This window comes from Rhamphochromis sp. 'chilingali' (genome assembly GCF_963969265.1).
Source record: "Rhamphochromis sp. 'chilingali' genome assembly, chromosome: 11".
Classification (NCBI taxonomy): domain Eukaryota; kingdom Metazoa; phylum Chordata; class Actinopteri; order Cichliformes; family Cichlidae; genus Rhamphochromis; species Rhamphochromis sp. 'chilingali'.
In genome coordinates, this window is record NC_137938.1 from 8,033,749 (window position 1) to 8,057,594 (window position 23,846).

General features: G+C 41.7%; 3 protein-coding genes across 4 annotated transcripts in view; 2 read left to right on the plus strand and 1 right to left on the minus strand.

Moving 5' to 3' along the window:
• The window catches only part of nipal2 (NIPA like domain containing 2), a 28,050-nt gene extending 24,725 nt beyond the window's left edge, over positions 1 to 3,325 (plus strand). The window contains exons 9-11 of the mRNA XM_080897432.1: positions 1,885 to 1,948; positions 2,041 to 2,138; positions 2,324 to 3,325. Of these exons, the coding sequence (XP_080753558.1) occupies positions 1,885 to 1,948; positions 2,041 to 2,138; positions 2,324 to 2,430 (269 nt within the window). The 3' untranslated portion in view covers positions 2,431 to 3,325. The remainder of the gene's footprint in view (positions 1 to 1,884; positions 1,949 to 2,040; positions 2,139 to 2,323) is intronic.
• Positions 3,326 to 3,471: 146 nt separating this feature from the next.
• Positions 3,472 to 18,855, minus strand: pop1 (POP1 homolog, ribonuclease P/MRP subunit). Its single transcript, XM_080897428.1, has 16 exons — positions 18,729 to 18,855; positions 18,403 to 18,532; positions 16,176 to 16,325; positions 15,636 to 15,811; positions 15,243 to 15,503; positions 15,051 to 15,138; positions 14,714 to 14,892; positions 14,316 to 14,578; positions 14,101 to 14,194; positions 13,901 to 14,009; positions 13,681 to 13,800; positions 12,114 to 12,235; positions 11,811 to 12,002; positions 5,982 to 6,136; positions 5,117 to 5,332; positions 3,472 to 4,468 (listed from the first exon to the last, which is right to left on the minus strand). Exons 2-16 carry the CDS (start codon positions 18,527 to 18,529, stop codon positions 3,772 to 3,774), a joined length of 2,949 nt encoding a protein of 982 aa, XP_080753554.1. The 5' UTR covers positions 18,530 to 18,532; positions 18,729 to 18,855; the 3' UTR covers positions 3,472 to 3,771.
• A 10-nt stretch (positions 18,856 to 18,865) lies between these two features.
• Positions 18,866 to 23,613, plus strand: LOC308406425 (2-iminobutanoate/2-iminopropanoate deaminase-like). 2 transcript variants are annotated; one of them, XM_080897434.1, is made up of 7 exons: positions 18,866 to 18,917; positions 19,144 to 19,220; positions 20,426 to 20,531; positions 20,926 to 20,980; positions 21,090 to 21,158; positions 22,945 to 23,000; positions 23,102 to 23,613. In XM_080897434.1, the coding sequence occupies exons 2-7, from the start codon at positions 19,156 to 19,158 to the stop codon at positions 23,159 to 23,161; spliced, it is 411 nt and encodes a 136-aa protein (XP_080753560.1). In that variant the 5' UTR covers positions 18,866 to 18,917; positions 19,144 to 19,155; the 3' UTR covers positions 23,162 to 23,613. The 2 variants fall into 2 exon arrangements, with proteins under 2 accessions (XP_080753560.1, XP_080753559.1); XM_080897433.1 differs by having other exon boundaries at positions 18,898 to 18,917; positions 19,103 to 19,220; positions 23,102 to 23,607.
• The last annotated feature ends 233 nt before the right edge of the window (positions 23,614 to 23,846 follow it).

Sequence of the window (23,846 nt, forward strand, 5' to 3'; positions counted from 1 at the left end):
TCCTGTTAAAAGGGAGTTTTTCCTTCCCACAGACGCCAAAGTTCTTGCTCATAGGGGGTCATATGATTGTTGATTATTGTAGGGTCTACCTTAAAATATAAAGCACCTTGAGGTGACTGTTGTTGTAATTCTGCGCTATATAAATAAAACTGAATTGCATTCAAAAATGATTTAAAAGTGCAAGATTTAGCCACACTCGAGCCACAAAGTGACATATTCCTTTATGGCTCTTATCAGTGCCAGCTTTTTGTACTGTGGACATTGTTGTGGTGTCACGAACACTCACCACCAAACCAAATATATATTCATCGGTTGCTAGGAATTGCAACTGCATACTTCATTCATTATTTCTTAAAGCTACGGAAGCCTGTTAGACAGAAGTGTTCTAAACTGGACCAGTATAAGTACAGAGTAATGACCTAGTTTAATAAACCAACAACTTCCCTGGTTTTTTTAGTATAAAAGAAGTATTCTCAAAATGTTTGCATTTAATGTATCATACAGTGTGGATGTTGAAGAGCCTGAGATGGTAACTGTGTGTCACAGTAAATCTATGCACAAAGCCTTCACATGTAGAACATCTGGGAACTAAACAATAGCCCATTAATCCCCCTACATGTCAACATGTAGAAATACTCGTGGCCTGCAGGCTTTGTTTGTCACATCAGTTTTACTGCCATGCTAGCAACATTGTCTGCACTGGATAGATACTGATCACTGCAACGCGGGAACACCTCATGAAAGCAGTTTTGGAGATTGATTCCTACTAAAGAAGCAAATTAAAGGGTTTTAGATGTTTCATAAGATTTACTGGCAATAACAGACAAAGATGTGCTCCAGCACTACAATAGCTGAAATCGGGTACACATACATTACACACACAGGGCACGATCAAGACAGTGACTCACTGCTGTGAACCACTTAGGAGTCCTTGCTCAGCAAACGCTGCAAGGTATTTATAGTGTGTGTGTTCTGCCAGGTCAGGTTTTTAATATCTAATCAATAAACCAGAAAAACAGACAAAAGTTTCCCCCAAGTATTTTGGCTTGAAGAGAAAATCCAGAGTAAAACACTTCATCACAATGTAAAACCCTTTTTGGCAGGACACCTTGTGTTACAAAATCCATTTTCTTGTTTGCTTTACTTCTGGATAAATTGCCCGAGTGATGTCATTTCAACCCATTTGCAGCATGGCTTCAGTGGAGTGTAAAAGAAGAAAATGTTCCAGCAGTACAAAACATCAGGCTCAAACAAGATCAGCTCCGGTGTCGCTCTCATACTGCAAATGAACAGCAGCGTCTTTCACAACGCCGCCCAATACAGAGAGACGCCTGTGATAGAGGAGGCACAGGCACGAGATGAGCTGTAGTTTGAATTACTCTTTACTTTCTCCGATATTGCTCTCAGTATTACTATTGCTCTGTCCGCCTACACGAATAACCCACAATTGATTGCATTGAACAACAAATTGCTGATGTATTATATCTGGCGGTGTAAGAACATCCGTGGGCGGACTTTTACTTTAAGATTAGTTTAGCTCCACATTGAGGAAAAATATTGTTTTGGTCCTAACCCGGTGACGGTCACAGCTTAAGACAGTGAAGTGAGCACTGGAAAAATGAACTCGCTCTCTGAGCCAACAGTGGCTCTCCTACAGTCTCTGCACAGAGGACATTGTTTGTTTTTGCATTCTGTCAATATGCTGAGCAGTGTTTACTATTCATCTCTCAAAACTGCACCCTTTCACTTAATAATTCTCCCCACTCATTATCCCAGTGTAATGCATGCTTAGGGTTTTAGGGCCATGTTTCACAAAGAAAGCCGCAGAGGTGATGTGCATGTTTTGTTACTCTGTCACATTAAATGGACTTTTTCATTTTGCAGGGATTGTATTCTATCAGGAATTTGAAGGCTTGGCCTTGCTGAACATCGGTATGTTCCTGTTTGGGTAAGTGTTCAATAAGCTACCAGCCACTGCAGCTTATCAAATTATGCTTATTGCAAAATGTCAACAAACTTCTCAAACTGTTTCCCCCCCAGTTGTCTTCTGTCCTTTGTTGGAGTTTTCCTGATAGCCCGAAACAGGCCAAAGATAAAGCAGCAAGATCGCAATTTTATCGCAATGAATAAAATTCCTGGTAAGATCTATTTATCGTTTTTTATTTTGTTGCCTTAGAACCTTTTTTGGTTTTTATGGTTCACTTATTAGCAGATAGCTTTTGAATTATATCTAGTGGCAGTGATCCTGGAATCACCCAGCTGCTATTGTCTGCCACCCGGGCAGCAGACTCCATCTAATGAGCTGCACTGTCCATATTCGCAGGGAGAAGGCACACAGACAAAGTTCAGCCTGAGGCAAAGACTACAACATACGGATCACTGGCAGCCAAACTTATGTGCAACAGATCGGGCCAAACAGACGATTCATAGGCCCAGCTCCATCTGTTGAGACTGTCATTTTGATGCGTTTGTGTGTGTGTCTCTCTTCTTGGTTCATTTAAAATGTGTTTATAGAAAGAAATGATGGCCATCAGTTAAAACCAGTGCCAGCTGAGCATCAGAACTGGTGGCCATATTGATTTTACATTTTATGCTCCAACTATTAAGTACCTCTCATTAGGTAAAATATCTATTTGTGTCTGAGCATCATTTCCCACACAGGTATCAGAAATACCTCAAGAGGAGTCACTCCAACATAAGGAAACACCTCAGGATGAAAGGTCAATATTAGATTGTTCACAAGCAACAATTTTTAATTGTGAGGAGAGTAGTGGTTGAACAAAAAGGTCCAGGAGGGCACTCTGACCGAGCCTATCAATATAACATAAGGTTATATGTCAATGAGCTGAATAAACCGCTCTGTGTTGTGTGTAAATAAATAAGGACAAAAAAAGTGTTCCTGTGGTCTGAGGGTTTCATTTGTTACAGAAAAATAAGTGCACTACTGCCCTCTAATGGTGGGGGAGGGACTCCCAAGAAGACTAGCCAGCCCAGTTTGTACCATGTTGATCTGACATGGCCTAATTTTAAAATGGGGAGAGAAAAAAAAAAAAAAAAAGTGCTTCAGGAGCCATGTTTTTAAAATCTTCTGTCACAATAAAGTGGCTCGCACCGAGGCATCGCTCCGAAAATCTGTTACCAATAAAAGCAATAATGTTCACCTCGAACTACATACTAAACTTTAATGTTGCCAAGCAACTATGCTCTTATCTTCCACCTACATATTATGGGATGTGCAGGAAACTGCTTTTCCTGCCAGTGTGACTATAAAAAGAATGAATGTTAAAGCATCAGTTGTTCTGAGCACTTATGTTGATTGTAGGTTAATGGCTGTGGTTTCCCACAACAGCAGTTCTGTTCAGTATAGTACGCCTATTTCATAGCATATACTCAAAACCTCTTCAATGCAATGGAAGCTGCAAACACCCTCTTAAACACAAAGTCTGTAACATAACTCATCAAATCCATTCATTCAGGAAACCCAAACTTAAAGTTTTAATCTTTCTGAGACAAACCAAGGCTCTCATTCATTTACAGTATTCAACCGATTCTTTTACAGATTATTGATTTAACTAAGTAAAACAAAAGGTAAAGATGTATCTCAGAGTATACTATACTCAACTAAAAAGTCAATTAGTTGCTTGTTGTGATGCCATGCAAGTCAATAAATCTTCAGTCAAGGCACACAGATTCCATCAAATCACTGAACAAATGAAACATCAAACAATTTACTGAACTCTTGGCATTAACTTGCATAGACTAAAACAGACCTCAGACCTCTATGTTGATCTTAGCAAAGCGGTAGTGCAAGGAGGTGGGGTTCCGAAGCAGCAGCTTTCCTTTGTGTTCGCAGGTCTGATTGAGGAGTGTATTAAGGAGCCCAGCAACGCTCACAAATCCAAGAGCCTCCCCGCAGCCTGCAGACATGGAGAAGTCACCCTGAGTGACCCAGCCCACGGTCACCCGGGAGCAGTGAGAGGCAACACTGGGCAGAGGATCCGGCCACAGCCCTAGGACGAGGTCTGAGGAAGACTCCGAGAAGGATTTAGGGTCTTTGGATGCGTTGGTGTCTAAGTCAGAAGCAAAGATGAGGTCTGCCTTCTTGCCATCAGGCTTATCAGGAGTTACAGAGGGTGTTGCAGCCTTCTTAGGGTCCTTTTTTCTGCGTTTAATTCTGCCTTTAAAGTGGTCTCTGTGTGGTGGCTCCTGAGGACCGCCAGTTCCTTGTCGATTTCCTAGCGCCTTTAGGTCATCTGGAGTTGGCACGCATAACATGGCATGGTACTCCGGTTTGCCCTTTGACGGCAGCGACACATGCACCCACACCAGACTCATCGCATGTGCTGACAGGAACGACGTCACAGCTTCACAGCTGATAGGCGGTAGCTCGCCAACACGGCATGGCCTCTGACCTTTGGATGTTGTGGGTCTGCACCAGGCAGAAAGCAGCTTCAAAGCCTTTCTGTTCCTAGGAAGCAAAAAAGAAATTTGTTTAAAAAGCCCCATTTAAATCAGGTGATTAATACTAAAAGGAAAAGTAGCATTTTCATTGGCCCCATTAGCCATCCTCATAGACCAAATTTTGTTGGAGAACATTTTTAATGCCTAATGTTGAAAACAAAAAGGGAGCCAAGGGACGGTGAAAATCAATCCAATTTTTTTCCCATAAAGTCAGTCATTACTCAAAGCTTATGTGATGGTTTTATGAGGATAGATGCTACTTTTCCCCTCCACTAATCACAGTGATGTATTGCAGCAATTTAAGGCTGGATGTACTTTGGGTATTCTCATCGGGGACATTATGATGAAAGGGGGGTAAGACTGGAGAAGCAGCATGCATCAAAGCTGTCAAAAGCAGCGATTGTGTCTCTTAATAAAAAATACAAAGAGGAGGAAAGAGATGATTGGAGTCCACGGCCTCCCAAAAACACAGCACATTAATCTCAAGGGACTCTAAAAAGTCTGCTGCATTAATATTTCTAAAAGTGCGATTTAGACGTGTGTGATAAAGGCACTTTGGGAGCACCAGTGCGTGTATGTTAGTGTACACGTCAGTACTGATAAAAGTTTATCTTCACTCTAAGAAAAGAACACCACAAACGTTTAAAACATGTACCTCAGTACAGTGAATCGGCTCGGAGGTTTTGTTATGCTGATCGCCTGTTGTGATGTCCTCTCCTCGGTCACAGCGTCAGCCTGCGCTGTGGTTCGTGTCTGGGTGCCTCCTTCCCGCACGATGATCTCCCACTCCTCTGCCAGCTGTTGCCAAGGGCAACAGAAAGGAGCCACACAGCCATGCTTAATGTAATTGGTCCTCTTGGCGGGTGGATGCCTACGGAGAGGTCAAAAGGGCAAACCTTGTCAAACCATTGGGCAACCTTGCCAATTTATGCAAGACATCACAAGTGTCGAGCAGTGGATAGAAGGGGACAAGCGACTTTATTAGCATCTCATCTGCATGGCGACAGAGATCCGCATTATGAAAATTAACTGGGTTACATCTTTGGAGTGCTTCCTCTTATCAAAACCTCTAATCTACTGCTGATCTCACCACTCAGGCTGTAGATTATGAATATTATTACCCCCGTTTATGACTTTACACTAAAAACAGAACACGGCGAAGAGTTTTTAGTTCCAATAAAGTCTCATTATCACCTCAGCTAATGTTTATGTAACTAAAAATATTTTACCATCACATTTGAAAGATTGCTTTTAACGTTGCCAGCAGTTAATTAAAACAAATTGGAGAAACATATCCAACATGTATAAACGACTTTGAGATTCTGGGCAAGTTCTTAAGATTCTGTTTTCTGTCTGCAGGCTGACATAGTAGTTAGACGCCAGAATAATATTACAAGATACACAAAAGCTTTGGCAGGACAAAACGTCCCCACTGAAAACGGACCTCACCATGTTTGATAAAAATTAATCACACACTGCATTAATATTTTTCTTCCTTCCCTACTCAGTATCCAGCTGACCTTTTAAACTTGTTCAGCAGCTCGGCCTCCTGCTCCTCCTGAAAACGCATGCCTGCGGGGCAGTCTGGATAATCACGGGGAAAGTGAGGCGCTGCTTTGTTTTGAGAGTGTTTCAGACTCATATTGAGTCCACCTATGCGAACTCCTCTGTACACCTGCAGGAGGGAGAAACGACACAGAAGAGATGGATTTTTAGCCGACTTCAGAGGTAAAGCAAATCTGAGGGCTTCAGTCAATTCAACTTTATTTATATAGCACAACAGTCACCTCAAGATGCTTCATTTTGTAAGGTAAAGGCCCTACAGTATTATAGCATATCTTACCAACATCACTCTACATTTTCAATAAAATGAGGAAGCAAATATAAAGTGAAAGCCTGAGAATCTCTGATATCACCATCTGGCTTATTTGCAACCAGTCTAGGTGATCCAGCCTTAAGCAGTTGGGTAGTAGGTTATCAGATGAAGGTGGTGTTATCGACATGTCAAGTGTGCTTCCTTTCATGCAGTTTAGGTTTTTTTTTTTTTTTTGGGGGGGGGGGGGGGGGGGGGGGGTTTAAACCAAGAAAAAGATACATTGTTACATTTTTCATCTGCAAACCAACAGACAAACAAGAAAAAGAAGAAGTGACCATTATTAAATGTTTCTGCTTCCAATGTGCACATGTATGTTCTGTGGAGTCAGGATTCAAGGAAAAACAACTGATTATTAACTCTCAGAGCTTACAGTCCACAACAACTTGATGGCAAACAAGTAAAGTGGAAATATAGTTACCAAGTGACCCTTTATTGTATTTTTATTTTTTTTTAAAACAGGCTAATTATAAGATCATTTCTTGAACAGCTGACAAGCAGATGTATTTTTCTATTCTATAGTTTTTTGATTTTATCATACACAAAGGGGGAAATGGTCATTTGATCTCCTGCAGAAACTGTAAGTTAGTTTAATTACAAAGAAATTAACAGCCTTTATTTTCATGGAGAGAGTTGGAACATGAACCAAAATCCAGAGGAAATAAATTACAAAAGTTATGCACCGTTTTACTGATTTACGAGTGAAATAGATGTGAAGTAAAACAGAACTTGCTTACTAGGTTTGCACTCATCTTTACAGCAGCTCTAAATGCTTTACATTTCTTGGCTGATTCTTGGTAACTCAAAGCATACGCTCCCTCCACAGACTTCATATTGAGGATTGAGAACTGGTTAGCTGTGATCTTAATGAGCTTCTTTTTTAGCCACGTTTGGGTAATGGTCATGCTGGAAGACCCATCCTTTAGCCGTTTTCATCCATGATTTTTATGCCAGAATTCTGGATCAAATACCATTTCACTCAATGACATGTAAATCAATTTATAACATATGTAATGCATTTATTCTTGATTTTTGGTTGATCTCCCTCCATTAAAATTAAACTTCCATAAAAACTGCTAGTACCTAGAAGACACAACTATGGTATCAATTTTAGATCCTATGTGGCCTTGTTGTCAAGTTACCACATTCACAAGATTGTCAGAAAACTTGACCTCTGAACTTGAGGTCAAGATGAGCCATATTCGAACTTGTCCAAGATTTTAAATGGTATCAATTTATCGGATCCACACTGGCCACGGCGCAGGGTGATGACAAAATCCCATAAGTGTTTTTCAGCTGTGGAGGAACAGCAAAGAGAGCAAAGCTACAAATTCAGTATGGGATCAAATAATCATTCCCCCCACTGTATCTGCTTTTGCCCCACTCAGGGTTCATACACATTTTTCAGGGTCAAATTCAAGCACTTTTTAAGCACATTCCAGGTCAATTTTCAAGCTTTTCCAGCACATTACCAAAAAAGAAGAAAGCATGTTTCACTTTGCATCACCTCAGTAAGACCTTGTAAAAATTTAAACAAATCATCTTAGGTCGACTTAAATGTCTTTTGTCCCCCTTTTGTTAAAAGAGAAAAATGCAGCACACAAAAATAGTGAAAGAGGAAACGGTTGCCTTACATGCATATAGTGCACAAACTCAAAAATCACATTCCTCTTAAAAATTAAGATGTGCAAATGTGAACAAATCAACTTGTTAGAGATCTTCATCTCCACTGTAAATAAACAACCCAGAAAACAAGAAAACTGCACCAAACACCACAAACACCAACAAATTAATGTCTTCTCATCAGATATTGAAGCTTCTTTCCTGTGTGACATAAAAAAAATGGGAGACAGATGTTTGTTTGTTTTTTTGTTCTTTTTAACTAGTTAAGCACCCACGCCCAGAAAAATGGTAAATGGCCTGTATTTGTATAGCGCTTTACTCAGCCCCTAAGAGCCCCAAAGTGCTTTACACGTTCAGTCATCCACCCATTCACACACACATTCACACACTGGTGATGGCAAGCTACATAGCTGTAGCTATAGCTACAGCTATGTAGCTATAGCTACAGCCACCCTGGGGCGCACTGACAGAGGCGAGGCTGCCGGATACTGGCGCCACCGGGCCCTCTGACCACCACCAGTAGGCAACGGGTGAAATGTCTTGCCCAAGGACACAACGACCGAGACTGTCCAAGCCGGGACTCGAATCGGCAACCTTCCGATTACAAGGCTAACTCGTGAGCCACGATCGCCCAGTGGGGACATTTCATTTTCGAGCAGGAAGCTCCCCCTTTTTGTTATACCCTTTAGATCAGGGGGCGGCTCTTTAGTCCTTATAGTGCGGCTCCGCGTGGTTTGGGAAAATAAATTAGTATTTAGCTGAAGTGTATTTTATTTATGTTAGTTCTTTTTTTTTTTTTAAACTTGTAGTTCTAAATTGGAAGATTATTGTGATTTTGCAATATACAAATAAAATTATATTTTGTTATTTTTTCATAGCTCAAAGTAAGCGTCACACTCGCGGAAGCCGGTGTACCCGGTGAAACGCCGTGCATTTATCGAGACTTTCAACCCCAGATAGGCCAATTATGGATCTTCGGCTCTTTGGGTCTTAAAGGTTGCTGACCCCTGCTTTAGATGAACAGAGTTTTTTAATTAAATACATATTCTTTAATAAATGTTCTCTTTTATAAAAAGTAGGATAATTTAAAATAACTTTTATTATAGCTCTATTGCATAGAAAAAAAAAACTGTCTTGTTTTCTGTTGTCTGTTATATAATATTAGGGATGTTTGTGACAATTAATTTCATAATCGGCTGGACTAACCAATAGTCCACAACTAGGAAACACTGAAATTTTAAGTTAAGTTTGAAAACAGTTTAAAAAACAGTTTTAAAAAAATACCCCATTCCAAAATGTCTTGTGACAATCTCATTGGCTTAGGGAGTGATGATTAGGGGTGGGTATCGTTTAGGTTTTATCCGATACTGGTGCCAAACCGGTATTTTTGAAACGGTGCCGGTGCTTAAACGGTGCTCAAACCGGTGCTTAAAGAATGGAGAACACAAACTTTGTCCAAAAACCTCTCATGTTTAACTGTTTTCCACTTTTTCTTTGGTCATTTTAGCCTTTTTGGCCAGGGTGAAGGGAGTATCTGCCATCAAACAAGAAGACAGCCGTATGTAGCTATGATGATGTTTGCTAGTTCACCTTACATGCATTAACGTAATAACGTGGTTAGCCTACTCAACGTAAATTACACACGAACAACATTAAGCTACTCACGCAGAGAAGAACGGCTGCTGCTGCTACACTGGCAGGGCTAGGGGCCAGGACTCTACTCTTCGGGTTTTTGGGGGATGTTGCAAACTCCAGGTCTGATAACAGGCAACCCACGCGCAGTAGATGTGCACGGTGTGAGGTCTCGCAGCAAGCTATCAAATACGGCGCATTTCTCGGCTTTTAAAAAAACCCGCTATGCGTCGCCAGGTGTTTCATCGGATTTGAGGTGTTACCTCCTTTGCACAGTATCAGCTTAAAGCACTTGTTGCAGGCTGCTGAGTTTGCATCTTTTGCTGTGAAGTACAGCCAGACTTTTGACCGCTTCGCCTTGGGCATTTTTAATCTGTAGCTCTGCTCTAAAAGAACGTACATACCTGGGCCCGCTTTACTATCCTCGGAAACGTAAAATGATTGGCTAGAATCTAAAGTGTATCACAGCTCAGGAAAAAAAAACACCGAAATAAAGCACCGAAATGTGCGCTGCTTTTCGGTCTGGTTACTACCGTTTATGACAGAACCGGACACCGGTACCCATCCCTAGTGATGATGTCATAGGGAGATCTTAAGAATCTTAGGTCCTTTGATGCGTTTCCTTAAGTAGGGGTGAGAAACAGCAAGTTTTAGTTCGTTTTAGCAGCATCTGTGTTTGCAGCCTACAAACGTTCACCACAGAAACAAAGTCATCGTATTGAAACTCGAACATGTTTCCAAGAAAAAAAAAACAAAAAAACAACCAATTCAAAAAGATTACGCCGCCTCTCCTTCCTGGCGTGGCCGGCCAATTTCCCCAAATGGCGTGTCATCCTTCCAAAGGGCGTTAGAGGAGAGTAGGAAAGAAAACTACCTTCTCCAGAAAAAAATGCAACAAATTGAAGAAGAGAAACTTCAACTGGAGAACAAGTGTAGACGAATGGAAGCCCAAAATAAAGAGCTGGAAGACAGACAACAGCGCCAGCCGGACATAAAAATTATTAATGAGGGCTGGGGAATCAAGTTTGCTCAAACCCGAGAGCAGATTGTGCACCTCATTAAAGAAAACAGACAAAAGAGTGCAGAACTAAAAGAAATGACCAACCAGCTCAAAGACAATAAAATGATGACTGATAAGATACAGTCTAAAACTGCAAGAGTTTTGTAATCAGCTGGAGGACAAAGCAACTAAAGTGGAAGAAGAAAAGGACAAACTGGAGAAACGCTGCTCACAGATGCAGCAAAGGATCGAGCAAAATGCGAGAAACAACTCAGAGCTCGTTAAGGTGATTTTGGTGGAATATAATAACTTGAAGCGTGAAAACACTCAAATGCAGGCACAAAAAGAACAACAAGACAAAATACATGAAGACCTGCAGCTCACCCTCCAAGAAATCCAGAAAAGAAACGAGCAGTTAGAAGACAAGCACAAAGAAGTGCAACAGAGAAATGCAGACATGCACAAGGACAAGCTGATACAGGAGGCAACATCCAAACAACTCCAAGACAAGCTTGAAGAACAACAAGCAACATTAGAAGAGGTGGAACAAAGATGTGAGAGACTTGAAAATCAAAACACAGAAACAATTGATGAGTTGAGAAATCTCATCCTGGAGAAAAAAAGCGCTCGTGGAAAAGTGCCTGAAAAAAAAGAAAAAATGGTTCCACTTGTTCCGGAGGAGAGACGCTACTGCTTCCTCACCTGATGTAGCCTCGTCTTGCTCCACCTCTGTTAACCCCCCCAACCAGTCCCAGCAGTTGACTGTCCACTCCTGGTTCCTGCCCGTTTAAAGGCAGTTTTTCCTCCCCACTGTCGCCAAGTGCTTGCTCAGAGGGGATTGTTGGGGTTTTCTCTCCTCTACCTTGTTTCTTCATTTACTTGCTTGTTTAACTTTTTTTTCAACTTATCTAAATAATAAACCATTTGAATTTATCCTTTGAGTATTTTTCATCTCATCTTTACAGAATTTTTCCAAAACACTTTCAAACATTCAGATCTGTCTTTTATTTTCTTCTTGAAACCTCCACTGTAACAAGAAATAAACCACACCACAGTGCACTGTGAAGCAAACTAAAACTCACTATATGAGTTCACAGTACATCAACCCAACAACACAGCAAATAAGTAAACGTGGCAGCATTCGATTTAACCAAACCAAGTAGTGTGAAAGCACCCAAACCACTCCAAGGAAAAGTAAAAAAATACTCCAAAACGTATTACCAGTGGGATCCAGAAGGCCATCCCCCAGCCTTTGGGAAGCAACAGGTCCCATCCAGCACCCCACGAGCTCATCTCATGCCCAACCTGCTTGCCCGGCTGCTCAACAAGGAGAATGGGGACACGACCCTGCAGGGGAGTTGGGCTCAGCCTGGAGCCTGGCACCAGCACCTCACTCCTCATACGGTTCAGCTCCTGCAGGCGGTAACAGAAAGTGTAACAAGTAAGAGCCACATGTGCTCTTTCAGGAATGGAGAGGCTAACGCACGATACGACGACAATGCTAGTGGCGGGAGAATAAGCTACCTGCTCAGATATCTTGTTATCGGTGACATTGTCTCGCACAGACTGTTCCCAAATGAAACTCTGACAGCAAGGCTCTGGTACTCCCTCCAACATCAGCTTCCGCCTCTTCTCTTCGTCCACCTCTGGAAGAAACACACATACATGGCATACCCCTATATAACCAGCATCACTAATGTGAGGTGAGACAGAGTCCCTCGACCTCTGCTTTATGATCTAAAATTTTGATAAGCAGGTGATTTATCAATGATTTAATAAAAACAAAACAAAAAAAAAAACGTTGTTACATCTGCAGAGTTTTCATTTATGCAGCCAAAGTCATGTTTGCATCTCTCACACTGGGTTTGGCCTTAATAGAACTTGATTTGCCAAAATAATTCAAAACACAGAGCGTTAAAGTAATAACATATCACGGTGCAATGCAGCGCTCTGCTGGGAAACCTTGGGTCCTGGAATTTATGTGGATGTTACTTTAACATATACCACCCACATAAGCATCGGTGCAGACTAGCACACACCACCATGGCAACAGCAGGGCAGGTTGTTTTAATGTTGCAGCTGATTAGGGATGGCCACAGAGTGATCAATCATAATGTTATGCCCCTGTGGGTCCCATTTCACCACCGATTTACCAAAGAGAAGCAAAACACCCATCTAGTACAAGAAAATCTGTACTGTGTCTAGTCATCTGTATAGTCAATAAAGTCCAATATGAAGATTTAAACCTGACTTAGTTCAGATGCTAGACATCAAATATGCATTTTCTATAATAACTCAGTACTCCTACTGTAAAGCAGGATGAGGCAAAGAAAAATAGTACTGAGCAATATTACCCAGATATCACAGCAAACCTGTTTGTCAGAGCTCCACCCACATGAACAATAAAAGGTTCCCAATTTACACTTATTACAGCCTCATGATGCTGCGAAGCCATTAAGGCTGAGAGAAAATATAAAGGCATAAATTTATTAGCCAAGCAGTTCTATTTTTAATTGTAGAATTTTCCTGTTTATTCATATGTTCACATATTTTTTGTTGCTTTTCCCTCACAGTCTGAAATATGCCTGATGATCAACTTCCTACTGAAATTTGATAAAAGAAAAACTAGAAACTAACAGCTTGATATAAGACATTGAATATCAAGTATAATAATTATGTTAAGATAACAAAAGAGACTTTTATTCTATTTTTCCATTTATGCAATGAGAATGGATCATGAATATGGTACATCCGATTTAAATCACTAAAGGGCCCTTTTAAAAACAGACCTCTTTCAAGCATCTTCTCATAAGTCAGCTGTTGTCAGTCACTAAGGGTGTGTTTCGAGTACAGGGTTCTGCCAGGATTCGAACCTGGAACATCTGCATGGCGAAGCAGAGGCTCCCCGGAGCACAGAACCAGATGTGTACTCACTGAAACAACCTCAGGACCAGAAACAACAGACTGACTCTCTGCTATGTCAGATTTTGCGGCAGGAGAGAAGCAACAGTGTCGATATACTGTGAGATGTACAAGTACTCGACTTTAAAACCCCTTTCCCCTCCTCCACCGTCATATCTGGCGATTTTACCTTGTGCCTGCTTTACACAAGGCAAAGCTTTAACTCTCTTTCTTGGTAAAGTGAGCCTCGGGTCATCCACAGTCAGACCCAGCACCGTGCCTGAGGGGAGCTCGGCGGTCGAATAGATGCCTATGTGAACGACAGTCAGGGTGAGACAGAAAAGCCTGGACACACAATCAACTAGCAAAATAAGTAATCAGGGATTTTAAAAAGTAGAGGAAAAACAAACCTTTCAGGATGTTAAAGATATCAGCTTGTTGTTGATGCAGAGTCATCTTGGCCTCATCTGAGCAGTGCTGAGGCCACCAGAGGGAGCACGTCTGGGATTTTGGCACTTCCTTGTTTACAAAAAACAAATTCAAGCATGAAGTGTAAATGAAAAACGCCTTTTGGGAACAATTCAAGTTAATAACATAGTACAGTTCTTACATCACAGCCTGTAGCAGCTTCTAAAGTGTCTACCAACACCGAATGGGACTGTGGTCCAATCAGCCGATAGCGTACAATCTCCATTGTGAGATCGCTGCACGCGCACACACAAAGAATAAAGTGAATGAAACAATCATCAACATCTACAGTAAAATCCAATCTCCTAAATAAACGTTCAATCAAACGCTTCGGTTTGTTCCTGAAATGACACAAACTTTATAACTATTCCATTTGAGCTGGACCTCCAGCTCACTGGGGTGGAGCGTAATCTTGTTCCATCACCCAGGATCTTCTTTGCAGGGGGTCCAGTGGCATCTTTACAGCTACGCTTTCTCTTGGTTCCAGGTACCGGCTTGGCCTCAGGTGTGTTTTCAGGCTCTGACTCTGCCTCCAAGGTGGGATTAACCTCTACTGGTGCAGCCGGAGGTAATACAGCCTCACAACACTGACACACAGTTTGTAATTCAGGCAGAAGATCCTGGAAGGAGGATACCGTATATGGAATTAACAGTCCTGCTGGAGTCATTTGTAAATGTAATAATATCAAGTAAAAATTCGAAAGGCCAACCATAAAAATAATTTACAACCAGCAGACCTCTAAAACCAGTCACACCTGCTTAAGAGTGGGATGAGCCCAGATCCACAGCTGCCTGTGCACTGAGCCCTGTGTGCGGGGTCTCCAGAGGAAGGTGACGGGCCCCAGGGGCTGTGAGGGGTACCGTCCAGCTCTGTACACCATGACACTGCCCTGTCTCCTTCCTGACAGACACAGTGCTGCAGCAAACGTAGGGCCTAGAAAAGAAAAGAAAAGGCATATAACTACACTACTTAAACTAAATGTGTAAGTTAGCAGGAGTTGCTGATAAAAACCCGTCTGGTTCTTTTGCCATCAGAACTATTGTCTGAAGGCAAAGAGAGAAGCCCAACGGAAAACCTCAATTATTTCTTACCTGCTTCCTTGCTGGTCAGCTGTGAAAGAGCAGCTAGAAGCTTGTCTTCGTCCCCCTGCAGCTCTATGCAGCAGTAATAAGAGAGATCCTGAGCAGAGATAATGCAAAATGTAAGCTGATGTTCCAGACAGCGACATTACAGTACGTAAAAACAAATTATTCACAGAGTCTGTGTGAACAGCAGGTGGTTACCTGTAGGAGGCAGTGGCTGCTCATTGCTCTGTAGCAAGCCCGGTAGCATTTGTATGTGGGCCTGTCCCCGAGGCAGTAACCCCACTTTTTAACCATGTGGAAGCGCTTGGCGTGCCAAATGTGCGTTTCTAGCCAAATGTTCTTCCGCTGACGGCGATTGAACTCCAGCAGCAGGTTTCCGTGACGCCGCCGGGCCTTGCGGCTCTTGCTCTTTGCTTGCTCCTTCTTCTTTTTGGAGCCAGCCTGGAGGCCCTTCTCCCGCTGACAGAGGAAGGACAAGTGAGTGGACATGTCCCAGGTACTCAGAGTGGAGGACTTTGTATATAAAACAAGGGTATGGAGGTGTTTGTGAGACATTCAAGTGCTGAAAATAAAATACGTCCAGAAATTTACCATTCTGTTGGCCACCTCTCTCAGTCTGTGAGGAAGCCGCTTGGTGTTGTGGCTCATGGCTCGTCTCCTCATGTGTTTGGGCAGAGCTTCAAACACACGGCTGCTGCTTGTGGTCTTTCTGACAGCTTTCAACATGGCGCTCACCTCTGCAGCCCTGGCCCTTGCAAAAGCTCCAGCTGAGTGAGGAAGGTAAAGATGGAGATGGAAGTCATTCACTGGACGGTCTCTGTTCATGAATACCTTTACAATTCATTTCTTTCATGACTGTCTATGCTCTGAATTAAACTTAATATGTAAAAAATGGGGATAGGTTAATTGGATAATCCAAATTGTCACTAGGTGTGAATGTGCGAGTAAATGTGAGTGTGAATGGTTGTCTGTCCCTGTGTGTTGGCCCTGCGACAGACTGGCGACCTGTCCAGGGTGTACCCTGCCTCTCGCCCTATGACAGCTGGGATAGGCTCCAGCGCCCCCCGCGACCCTGAAAAGGATAAGCGGAAGCGAATGGATGGATGGATGTAAAAAATGTTGAGATTTTACCAGTGACGTATTTGGGCATCTCCTTAGTGTAGCCACCACCATCTTTATGATGTCCACGGACCCATCCGCTCTGGTGGGGAGTTTTCTTCTGCCTTTCTGTAGAGGGGTGCACCTCCGAAAGACCACCTTTGAGAGGATCAGCATTTTTTCCTGTCGGGGTCAAACAAAAGTGAGAGTGAGTCAAGTGTGGTCTGCCTCTACAAATGCGTGAAAACTCGCCCAACTTAATAAGGCATCTAACATCTTTGTCCTCTTGTTTATTCTGTTTTCACATGAATCTCATCATAGAAACAACCTTAATAAGAAGGGATTCCTCCCTTGGAAAAAATATGTTCCCTATATTCACTGTATGAACAACACATGACAGAGGAAGATGAGGAACTAGAAAGACAAAAATTTGGAGGGCACTTAAAAAAAGTTTTAAAGAAAAAAAAAAAATCATAAGAACCAAGTGACAGACAGTCCATAGGGAAGACTCACAAAATCTTGAGATACTCCTACCAGAGGTGCAACAAAACAAAGCAACAGTAATAATTTTCTCGAAGGTCTCTTACACATGAAATAAATTCTTGCATAAAGTTATTAATGTCAATTGGAAAAAGCTATGTTAAACAGGAGGTGCTAGACCTGAACTCAGGTTATTTCACTATAAATGCTCTGATTTGTCCCAAATTAAGTGTGACCATGGACAAGGGGGTCCTCTAGATGCCCGAAATGCCCTCTAGATGTCCTTTGGACAGAGGCGGTGCCTTACGACACCAACTGTCTGCCATCCATAATCCAGTTTTGAGATCCCTTTCCAGACGCCCTAACGCCCACTCACATCCTTGGTCATCTGACCTCAGTAAGTCACATGACAGGGTGGGGCTAGTTTTCACAGTGGGTTCACCCAAAACCTTGGCTGATTGTGACCCACACCCGTTTTCACACCTTGGCTCATGTGATTACGTAAAGGATTAATAGGGGGTCCATGACCCTCTTGGGGGGGGGCACTCCCATAGGGCTTAAAATCTGGGACTCTCCACCATTTGACCCTAGAACTGAAAAAGCTTCTCAGATGAAACGTCTTCAAGAAACTTAAAGAAGTCCAGACGCTTTTCTTTCCAGGCTCCTTAGACTATGATGAGCTAGATGATTGAGAACCTTCACAGACAGATGCAGTCCTATAAATGCATACATGTACATAAGTACTCAAAGCCTTTGCTCAGGACTTTGTTGAAGCACCTTTGGCTGCAATTACAGCCTCAAGTCTTTTTGAGTTTAAGCTCTGCACACCTATTTTTGGGCAGTTTCTCTTATTCTTTTTTGCAGACCCCCAAGCTCCATCAGGCTGGATGGGGATCAGTTATGTTTGTTATCTTGGATGTGTGCTTAGGGTTGTTGTCCTGTTGGAAGATGAACCTTCATCCCAGTCTGAGGCCCAGAGCGCTCTGGAGCAGGTCAGCATAAAGGATGTCTCTGTACACTGCTGCACATGTACAAACATCCCCCAGCATGATGCTGCCACCACCATGCTCCACTGTCGGGATGGTACTGGCCAGGTGATGAGTGGTGAATTTACCACAGGTGGGCTCCAATCAGCTATGAAAACAGTCAATCAGTTGAAACAGGATGCACTTGAACTTGACTCTGTGTGTCATGGCAAAGGCTGTGAATACTCATCTACAAGTTATACCTTTGTTTTTAGTAGATTTGCAAGAATTTCAAGCAAGCTGTTTCACTTTGTCATTATCAGAGATGTCATGTACAATTTAGTCCATTTTGGAATAAGGCACAACTAACATGTTTTCATGAGTCTTCCATGACAACACATGGAACAAGTGACACACTGTGAATACTTTCTGGACGCACTGCATGGCAAGTAGCAGAAATATCAGATATGACATATATCCATTTACTTAGACAGGAAGAATGTTCTGTTGTGTTTGATATTTAATGTATAGCTATATCAGATACAGTCATGTATGACCTTATCTTTCAAGTATGTATGATACAGTCCAAGGAGAGCAAAACTGTTCAGTTCACCTTGGCTTTATTCTGCTTATGTGGTTCATATTATCTGCCGATTTAACTATTTTGGCAGTAAATTTTTATACAAGAATCCATTTCATACGTGGAAGAAAACACATGTGTGCTTTGTTCTGCATTACTGTAGGGGACTCGCTGGCCGTTCTTCCAGTTTAATATGTAATAGGCTACGTGAAATAACCAGGGAAGGCAAGAGTACCGGTGCCAGGGGCGTCTGCTCCATTCTGTGTGCTGCTCTCCACGTTAGATGAAGAAGATGGATACTGCACACTGGCGGGCTGATTTCTCATCTTCTTCTCCCGCATTTTGACTTTAGCCGCAGACATTTTCTGTAAGATACAATAAGACGCTTGAGACCTCACTATGTGAGCACCTTCTAACCCAAACAGTTGAATGCTGAGCTAAAACGCAGGCTTGCTAGCAACGTTACCTGGCGTAAAGTTGGGGAGTTGTTTTAACTAACAAAACCAAAGCAAAAACATTTCTATACCAAACGTACAGAGGAATTACACTTCATAAGGTTACCTCAAGGTTCCCCAGTGTGATGTGTGTCAGAAACGCTGTTCCAGCTGCAGGGACCCTCTAGTTTTACGTTTAGCAACCATGTGAGGTTTCCTCACGCTGGTGCTGGTCTTGTTTGCTTCCGGATATGACGTGTTCAGGGGGCTTTGTAGAGTATTCGCGCGTCAACAAAAAAATCCAATAAAAACCAAGGTACGTTTTCGTAAGATTATGTGATATGTTGTCACTATTGTCTCTTACTTGAGTTTTAAAATGTCTGAAGTGACCAGTTTTGGAACTAAAATCTGTAAAGGCAAATGTGTTTGCGCATGTGATATGTCTTTTACGGTAAAGCAGCTCTGACGTCCTTCTGACATCAGCGCTTTTTCTGCTTGCAGCCTTCTGTTGTACAACTTACTTCTTTCACTTGGGCCGATAGATTTCCAGTGAAATGGCTGCACTAATCAGGAGGATTATCAGCACAGCTAAAGCTCCTGCTGCTATCGGTCCGTACAGGTGAGAAGAGCTTTGAATCATTGCCCTAAGGTTAAAGTTGCAGCTGGCACACACCTGCCGCAGCACCAACCTACATTACATTTGGACTGTTAATAGCACTGACTGCCAATTCATTGATGACACACCACGACTTTTTTTGCTTAATCTGGTAATACAGCTATACTGAGTTCACTGTTTCGTCCATAAGATTGCTGCTGGGAGAGGTGGGATAGCATATGCTCTCAGAGCTTTTGGGAGCAAAGTTCAGATTTTTGGATGCTGCACTTTAAACTCTACACACCACTAAAATGTTAAACAGCAAACTGTGCCCGAGGTTTTTCAATACTTTAGTCTGCCATTAATTAAATTCAGTTTAATTTTATTTATATGACGTCAAATCACGACACCAGTCGAGTTTTTTTTTATATTGTTATAAATGGTAAAGAGCCTAAAATAATACAGAGAAGACCCCAAACAATCAAACGACCCTCCTGATCCAGCTCTAACTTAAGTTTAAGCCTAATCCTAAAAGCAGAGAGGGTTTCTGTCGCTCACATCTGCACAGAGAGCTGGTTCCACAGAAGAAGGGCCTGGAAGCTGAAACCTGTGCTTTGAAACATTGTAGGAAACACAGTTATCCCAGTTGTCTGAGAGCAAAGTGCTCTATTGGGGTGATATGATACAATGCTCAACTGAAGGCTTTTTAGGTAGTTTTTAGGACATCCATATAATAATGAGTTACAATAGTCCCACCTAGAAGAAATAAATGCATGAATTATTTTCAGCATCACTCTGAGACATGATGCTTCTAATTTTACAGTTACTGTACAAATGCAGGTAAGCAGTCCCAAACATATGTTTAATAGGGGCACAGAAAAATGACTTCAAGACTCCTCACAGGTATAGAGAGTGTTCTCTTTATCGAGAAAAGAAGCTGTGTATATATTATTAAAACAGGGAAGATGCATAAATGCAATTTTATGAATCTATTATTCAAAAGGAAATAAACGTCAAAAAACAACCCTCAGTTAAAACCCTACACATGGAGAGATAAGTGACGTAATAGTCAAGCAAATATACAACTTTTTTAACCTCACTTCCTTCATTATTAGTAAATCTTTACTTAGCAAAGATCAGCAGAAAGGCCAATAAGATTTAACACTGTGAATGAAATAAACCCAGAGTAGCTAAGTCTTTGTCTTTGCATGTTTGTGTGTGTTTTCCAGCCAAGCAGTGGTGGTGGATCGAACCATGTATATTTCAGGACAGCTGGGAATGGACCCTGCCAGTGGACAGCTGGTGGAAGGTGGTGTTCAGGCTCAAACCAGACAGGTGACACTGGAATCCCCATCATCACTGATTCATTCTTTCATTCATTCATGAACATGGAGTACAGCGACACTTGAAAGCGATCCAGATATCAGTAGATGTTCCTAATTCCTAACTGCTGAGATAATTGCAATGGAGTTGAGCTCACAACCAAGCCATTGGGAGGCTGCTACAGTGTGAATAAATGCAGTCCATTATTTAAAAGAAAATCTAGTGACAATGCTTTTAAAAATAGTGCCTTTTGAAAAAACCCACCAGTTTTCCTGCGGGAGACCAATTCCTGGTTAATTCCTTAATTCTCTGTAATGCTGCAGAATAAATTTAAGACTGGTCTGAAAGTCATCCCAAAGTGAGAATTACTTTTGCACAATCGTGTACATGACTTCTGTTTCTTCAGGCTCTGGTGAATATGGCTGAAATACTCAAGGCTGCTGGGTGTGGTTACACCAACGGTGAGAGAGCCTTGCCTTTCTTTGCATGTGCACAGGACAATTCTTTCAACTTTTCAACCACAGACCCGATCATGCACTATTTTCTTTCTTTTCTTGTTACTTCCTGAAGTTGTCAAAACCACAGTGCTCTTAGCCGATATGAACGACTTCACCAGTGTCAATGACGTGTACAAGCAATGTGAGTATCAATGATTCAGTCATTAACGTGTATCAGTATGTGTTTGGAGTTATCTGCTGCTGTTGGCTTTCATTTTGCAATACAACGTTAGCCACCAGGTGTCAGCACAGTCCAGACGACGTACAGCGCTGCTGCATAACAAGCAGATTTTATAGACTCTTTAATTTTCCAGTAATGTATTCACCCAGAAGGCCTTTACAATAACTCAACTAGGGCTTCAATTTGCCTCTTTATATTCTAAATATGCTGTGGAAACTCCAGAGCAAGTTGAATTATGAAATAAATATTCAGAAACACAGGGGCAGAAACACTCGCAGGGAACGCTGACATTTGCTGAGTCACTTAGCAGAGTGAAACCTGAGCTTCCCCCACCAACGGGTCTTAATCTTAATCTAAATGTCAGACGACAGACTGCCACATCTGACATTCCATAGATTAAATTTAAAAAAGTTTAAGTCTATTCACAAAGCCCCCATATCCATTTTATTGTTTAAGTAGTATGGTAGAAAAGATAGCTGGGCATTTTTCTAATGCCAGTTAATTCAGGTATTGCTCCTACAATCAACTGATCCAAGCACCCAGGTTGATGCACTCTGTGTTGAGTCCATTATCCGTGATTACATCAGTACAGTCAAATCAGATTATTCTTTCAGTCCACCTCTGTCTTTAAAGGCCCTGCACCAAGTCACAGGTGTTTTCACTTTATTCTGGTTGATTAGGCTTTTGCTATGGTTGAAGTTGGGTGCAGCTATGCTGCTGTTACATGAACCGACAAGAACAACAATGGCATAAATTCTGCTGCCTGAGCAGAGGCCTGTACTACAAAACAGGAACTCATCTTATCCAGGTAGCTTTGGGGTTAACCCCAGGTTTTCTGTACCACAAATGTGGTCACTTCTTACCAGGGTACATCGCCATGGTAACTTGTGCTTCCATATTAGAGGTCAACAGGTATGAAATCACCACCTACTGACCAGTCAAGTCTCCAGAAAATAGCGTCACCATTACTTGAAGATCCCTCAGACCTCTGAGAATAGGAGTGTCTAAAGTTTTTTAATAGCATCAGTAATAAATACCTCGATCGGGAAACCCTTGGTTAACTCAGTGAGTGGATAACCAGCTTTGTGATCACGAGTGTTAGGTTCAGTGAATCCAGATAACAGAGAGATAACCAGAGATAACTTTGTAGTGCAGTGCACAGCACAATCAAGGACACTCTGTAGTAACTCATTAATGTGTCTTAATTATTGCTGCGGCTTTTCATTGTAATACATTTCCCATTGTGCATCTAATAATGTGTTGTTTTGGTTTTTGTACTGATGAAACTGTGTGAATATATATGATAATTATACACTGAATTTTAGATATTTGATGTATATTGTGTCTAATATGTGTGAACATAGTTAAATTGTTGTGCAGATTAAAATTGTCACAAAGACAAATGTTCTGTTGATTCAGTGCTATTTGCAGGTTTATGTAAATCCAAAAGTGTAACTAATAAGATGAATAACTGCTTGTTCAAGCTGACTGATGATGACGTAGAGCCCTGATTTGTGTACTCGCACACCTGTGTTTCTCCTACTCTGACAGTCACTATAAAGAGCTTGCTTGGTTTATCAGTTGATATAAAGGCATGTCAGACAAGGACAACACTATAAATGCCAGGTACCAGTAGTTAATTGGCTGCTTTGCAGTCCTGTAAGCTTCTGTAGATTCTCTATCTGTGAGTCATTGAAAGTCTGTATGTGTAAATGTGTTGGTGGCCTAACTCAGCTGCTTTCTTTAGTCTTTAGCACCAACTTCCCAGCCAGGGCTGCCTATCAGGTCGCTGCTCTCCCTCGAGTGAGTACTTGACAAAGACTTTTTATGCAGTTATTCTTTTGTGCTTTGAACCCAACAGAAAACCACAATTCTCACCGTACTGATGCTGTCTCTTTCTCCAGGGTGGACTGGTTGAAATTGAAGCAATTGCTGTTTTGGGCCCTCTGACCGACACTTCCTAACAAGTACATTAAACAAGCAAAAACTAGAAAGAGCTAAAACCACTGAAAAGTGTGAAACTGATGTAATTATAGGTCTAGTATCATCAGCGATTTAGCGCTGTTTTAACATGCCACAGGTCACCTAGCAGACTAACAGCAGTCAGGTGTGGAGCACTTTCTCCTCCCTCACTGACAATGATGAAATGTATTTGAAGACAGCACTGCATTTTAAATCCACTCTGCTCACATTTCACTTACAATAGCTGAGAAGTACCTAAGCTTGTTTGTTGGATTGGATTACACTACCGTCCTGTGTTGTCATCATGACAGTGTATCCTCTCTCTTTGTACCAGGTGATAGATGATCGAGCATAACTGAATAATAAAAGGTTTTAATTTTCCTTAATTGCTTCTTAATGTCAAGAAAACCGCCTGTAGATGATCACTGTAATCTCACATTGTCTCATGTACACTAAAAAGTCCTCAGCAATTCTGCAATAACTATGAACAGAGTTTGTTTAACAGGGTTAACCCATGCCAGAATGGGTTGTTTATTTGCAGGCTTGCAAACCCATAAAGAACTATATGATTTGATTAACTCCTGTTGGATTAATGTGTCTGAATCACTCAGTATACTTTGGGGCTAAATAAAAACCTTCAGCCTGTTGGAACTGCACAACGCAAACTGATTTTTAAAACAGCAGTTC

Coding starts and splice junctions, on each gene's coding strand:
- pop1 (XM_080897428.1), bottom strand. CDS start 18,529: ATGTCTGCGGCTAAAGTCAAAATGCGGGAGAAGAAGATGAGAAATCAG. Junction 14,579..14,713: donor CTCATCCCACTCTTAAGCAG/GTGTGACTGGTT, acceptor TCCTCCTTCCAG/GATCTTCTGCCTGAATTACA. Junction 14,195..14,315: donor TCAAATGGAATAGTTATAAA/GTTTGTGTCATT, acceptor GTGCGCGTGCAG/CGATCTCACAATGGAGATTG.
- LOC308406425 (XM_080897434.1), top strand. CDS start 19,156: ATGGCTGCACTAATCAGGAGGATTATCAGCACAGCTAAAGCTCCTGCT. Junction 19,221..20,425: donor GCTGCTATCGGTCCGTACAG/GTGAGAAGAGCT, acceptor TGTGTTTTCCAG/CCAAGCAGTGGTGGTGGATC. Junction 21,159..22,944: donor CAATGACGTGTACAAGCAAT/GTGAGTATCAAT, acceptor TGCTTTCTTTAG/TCTTTAGCACCAACTTCCCA.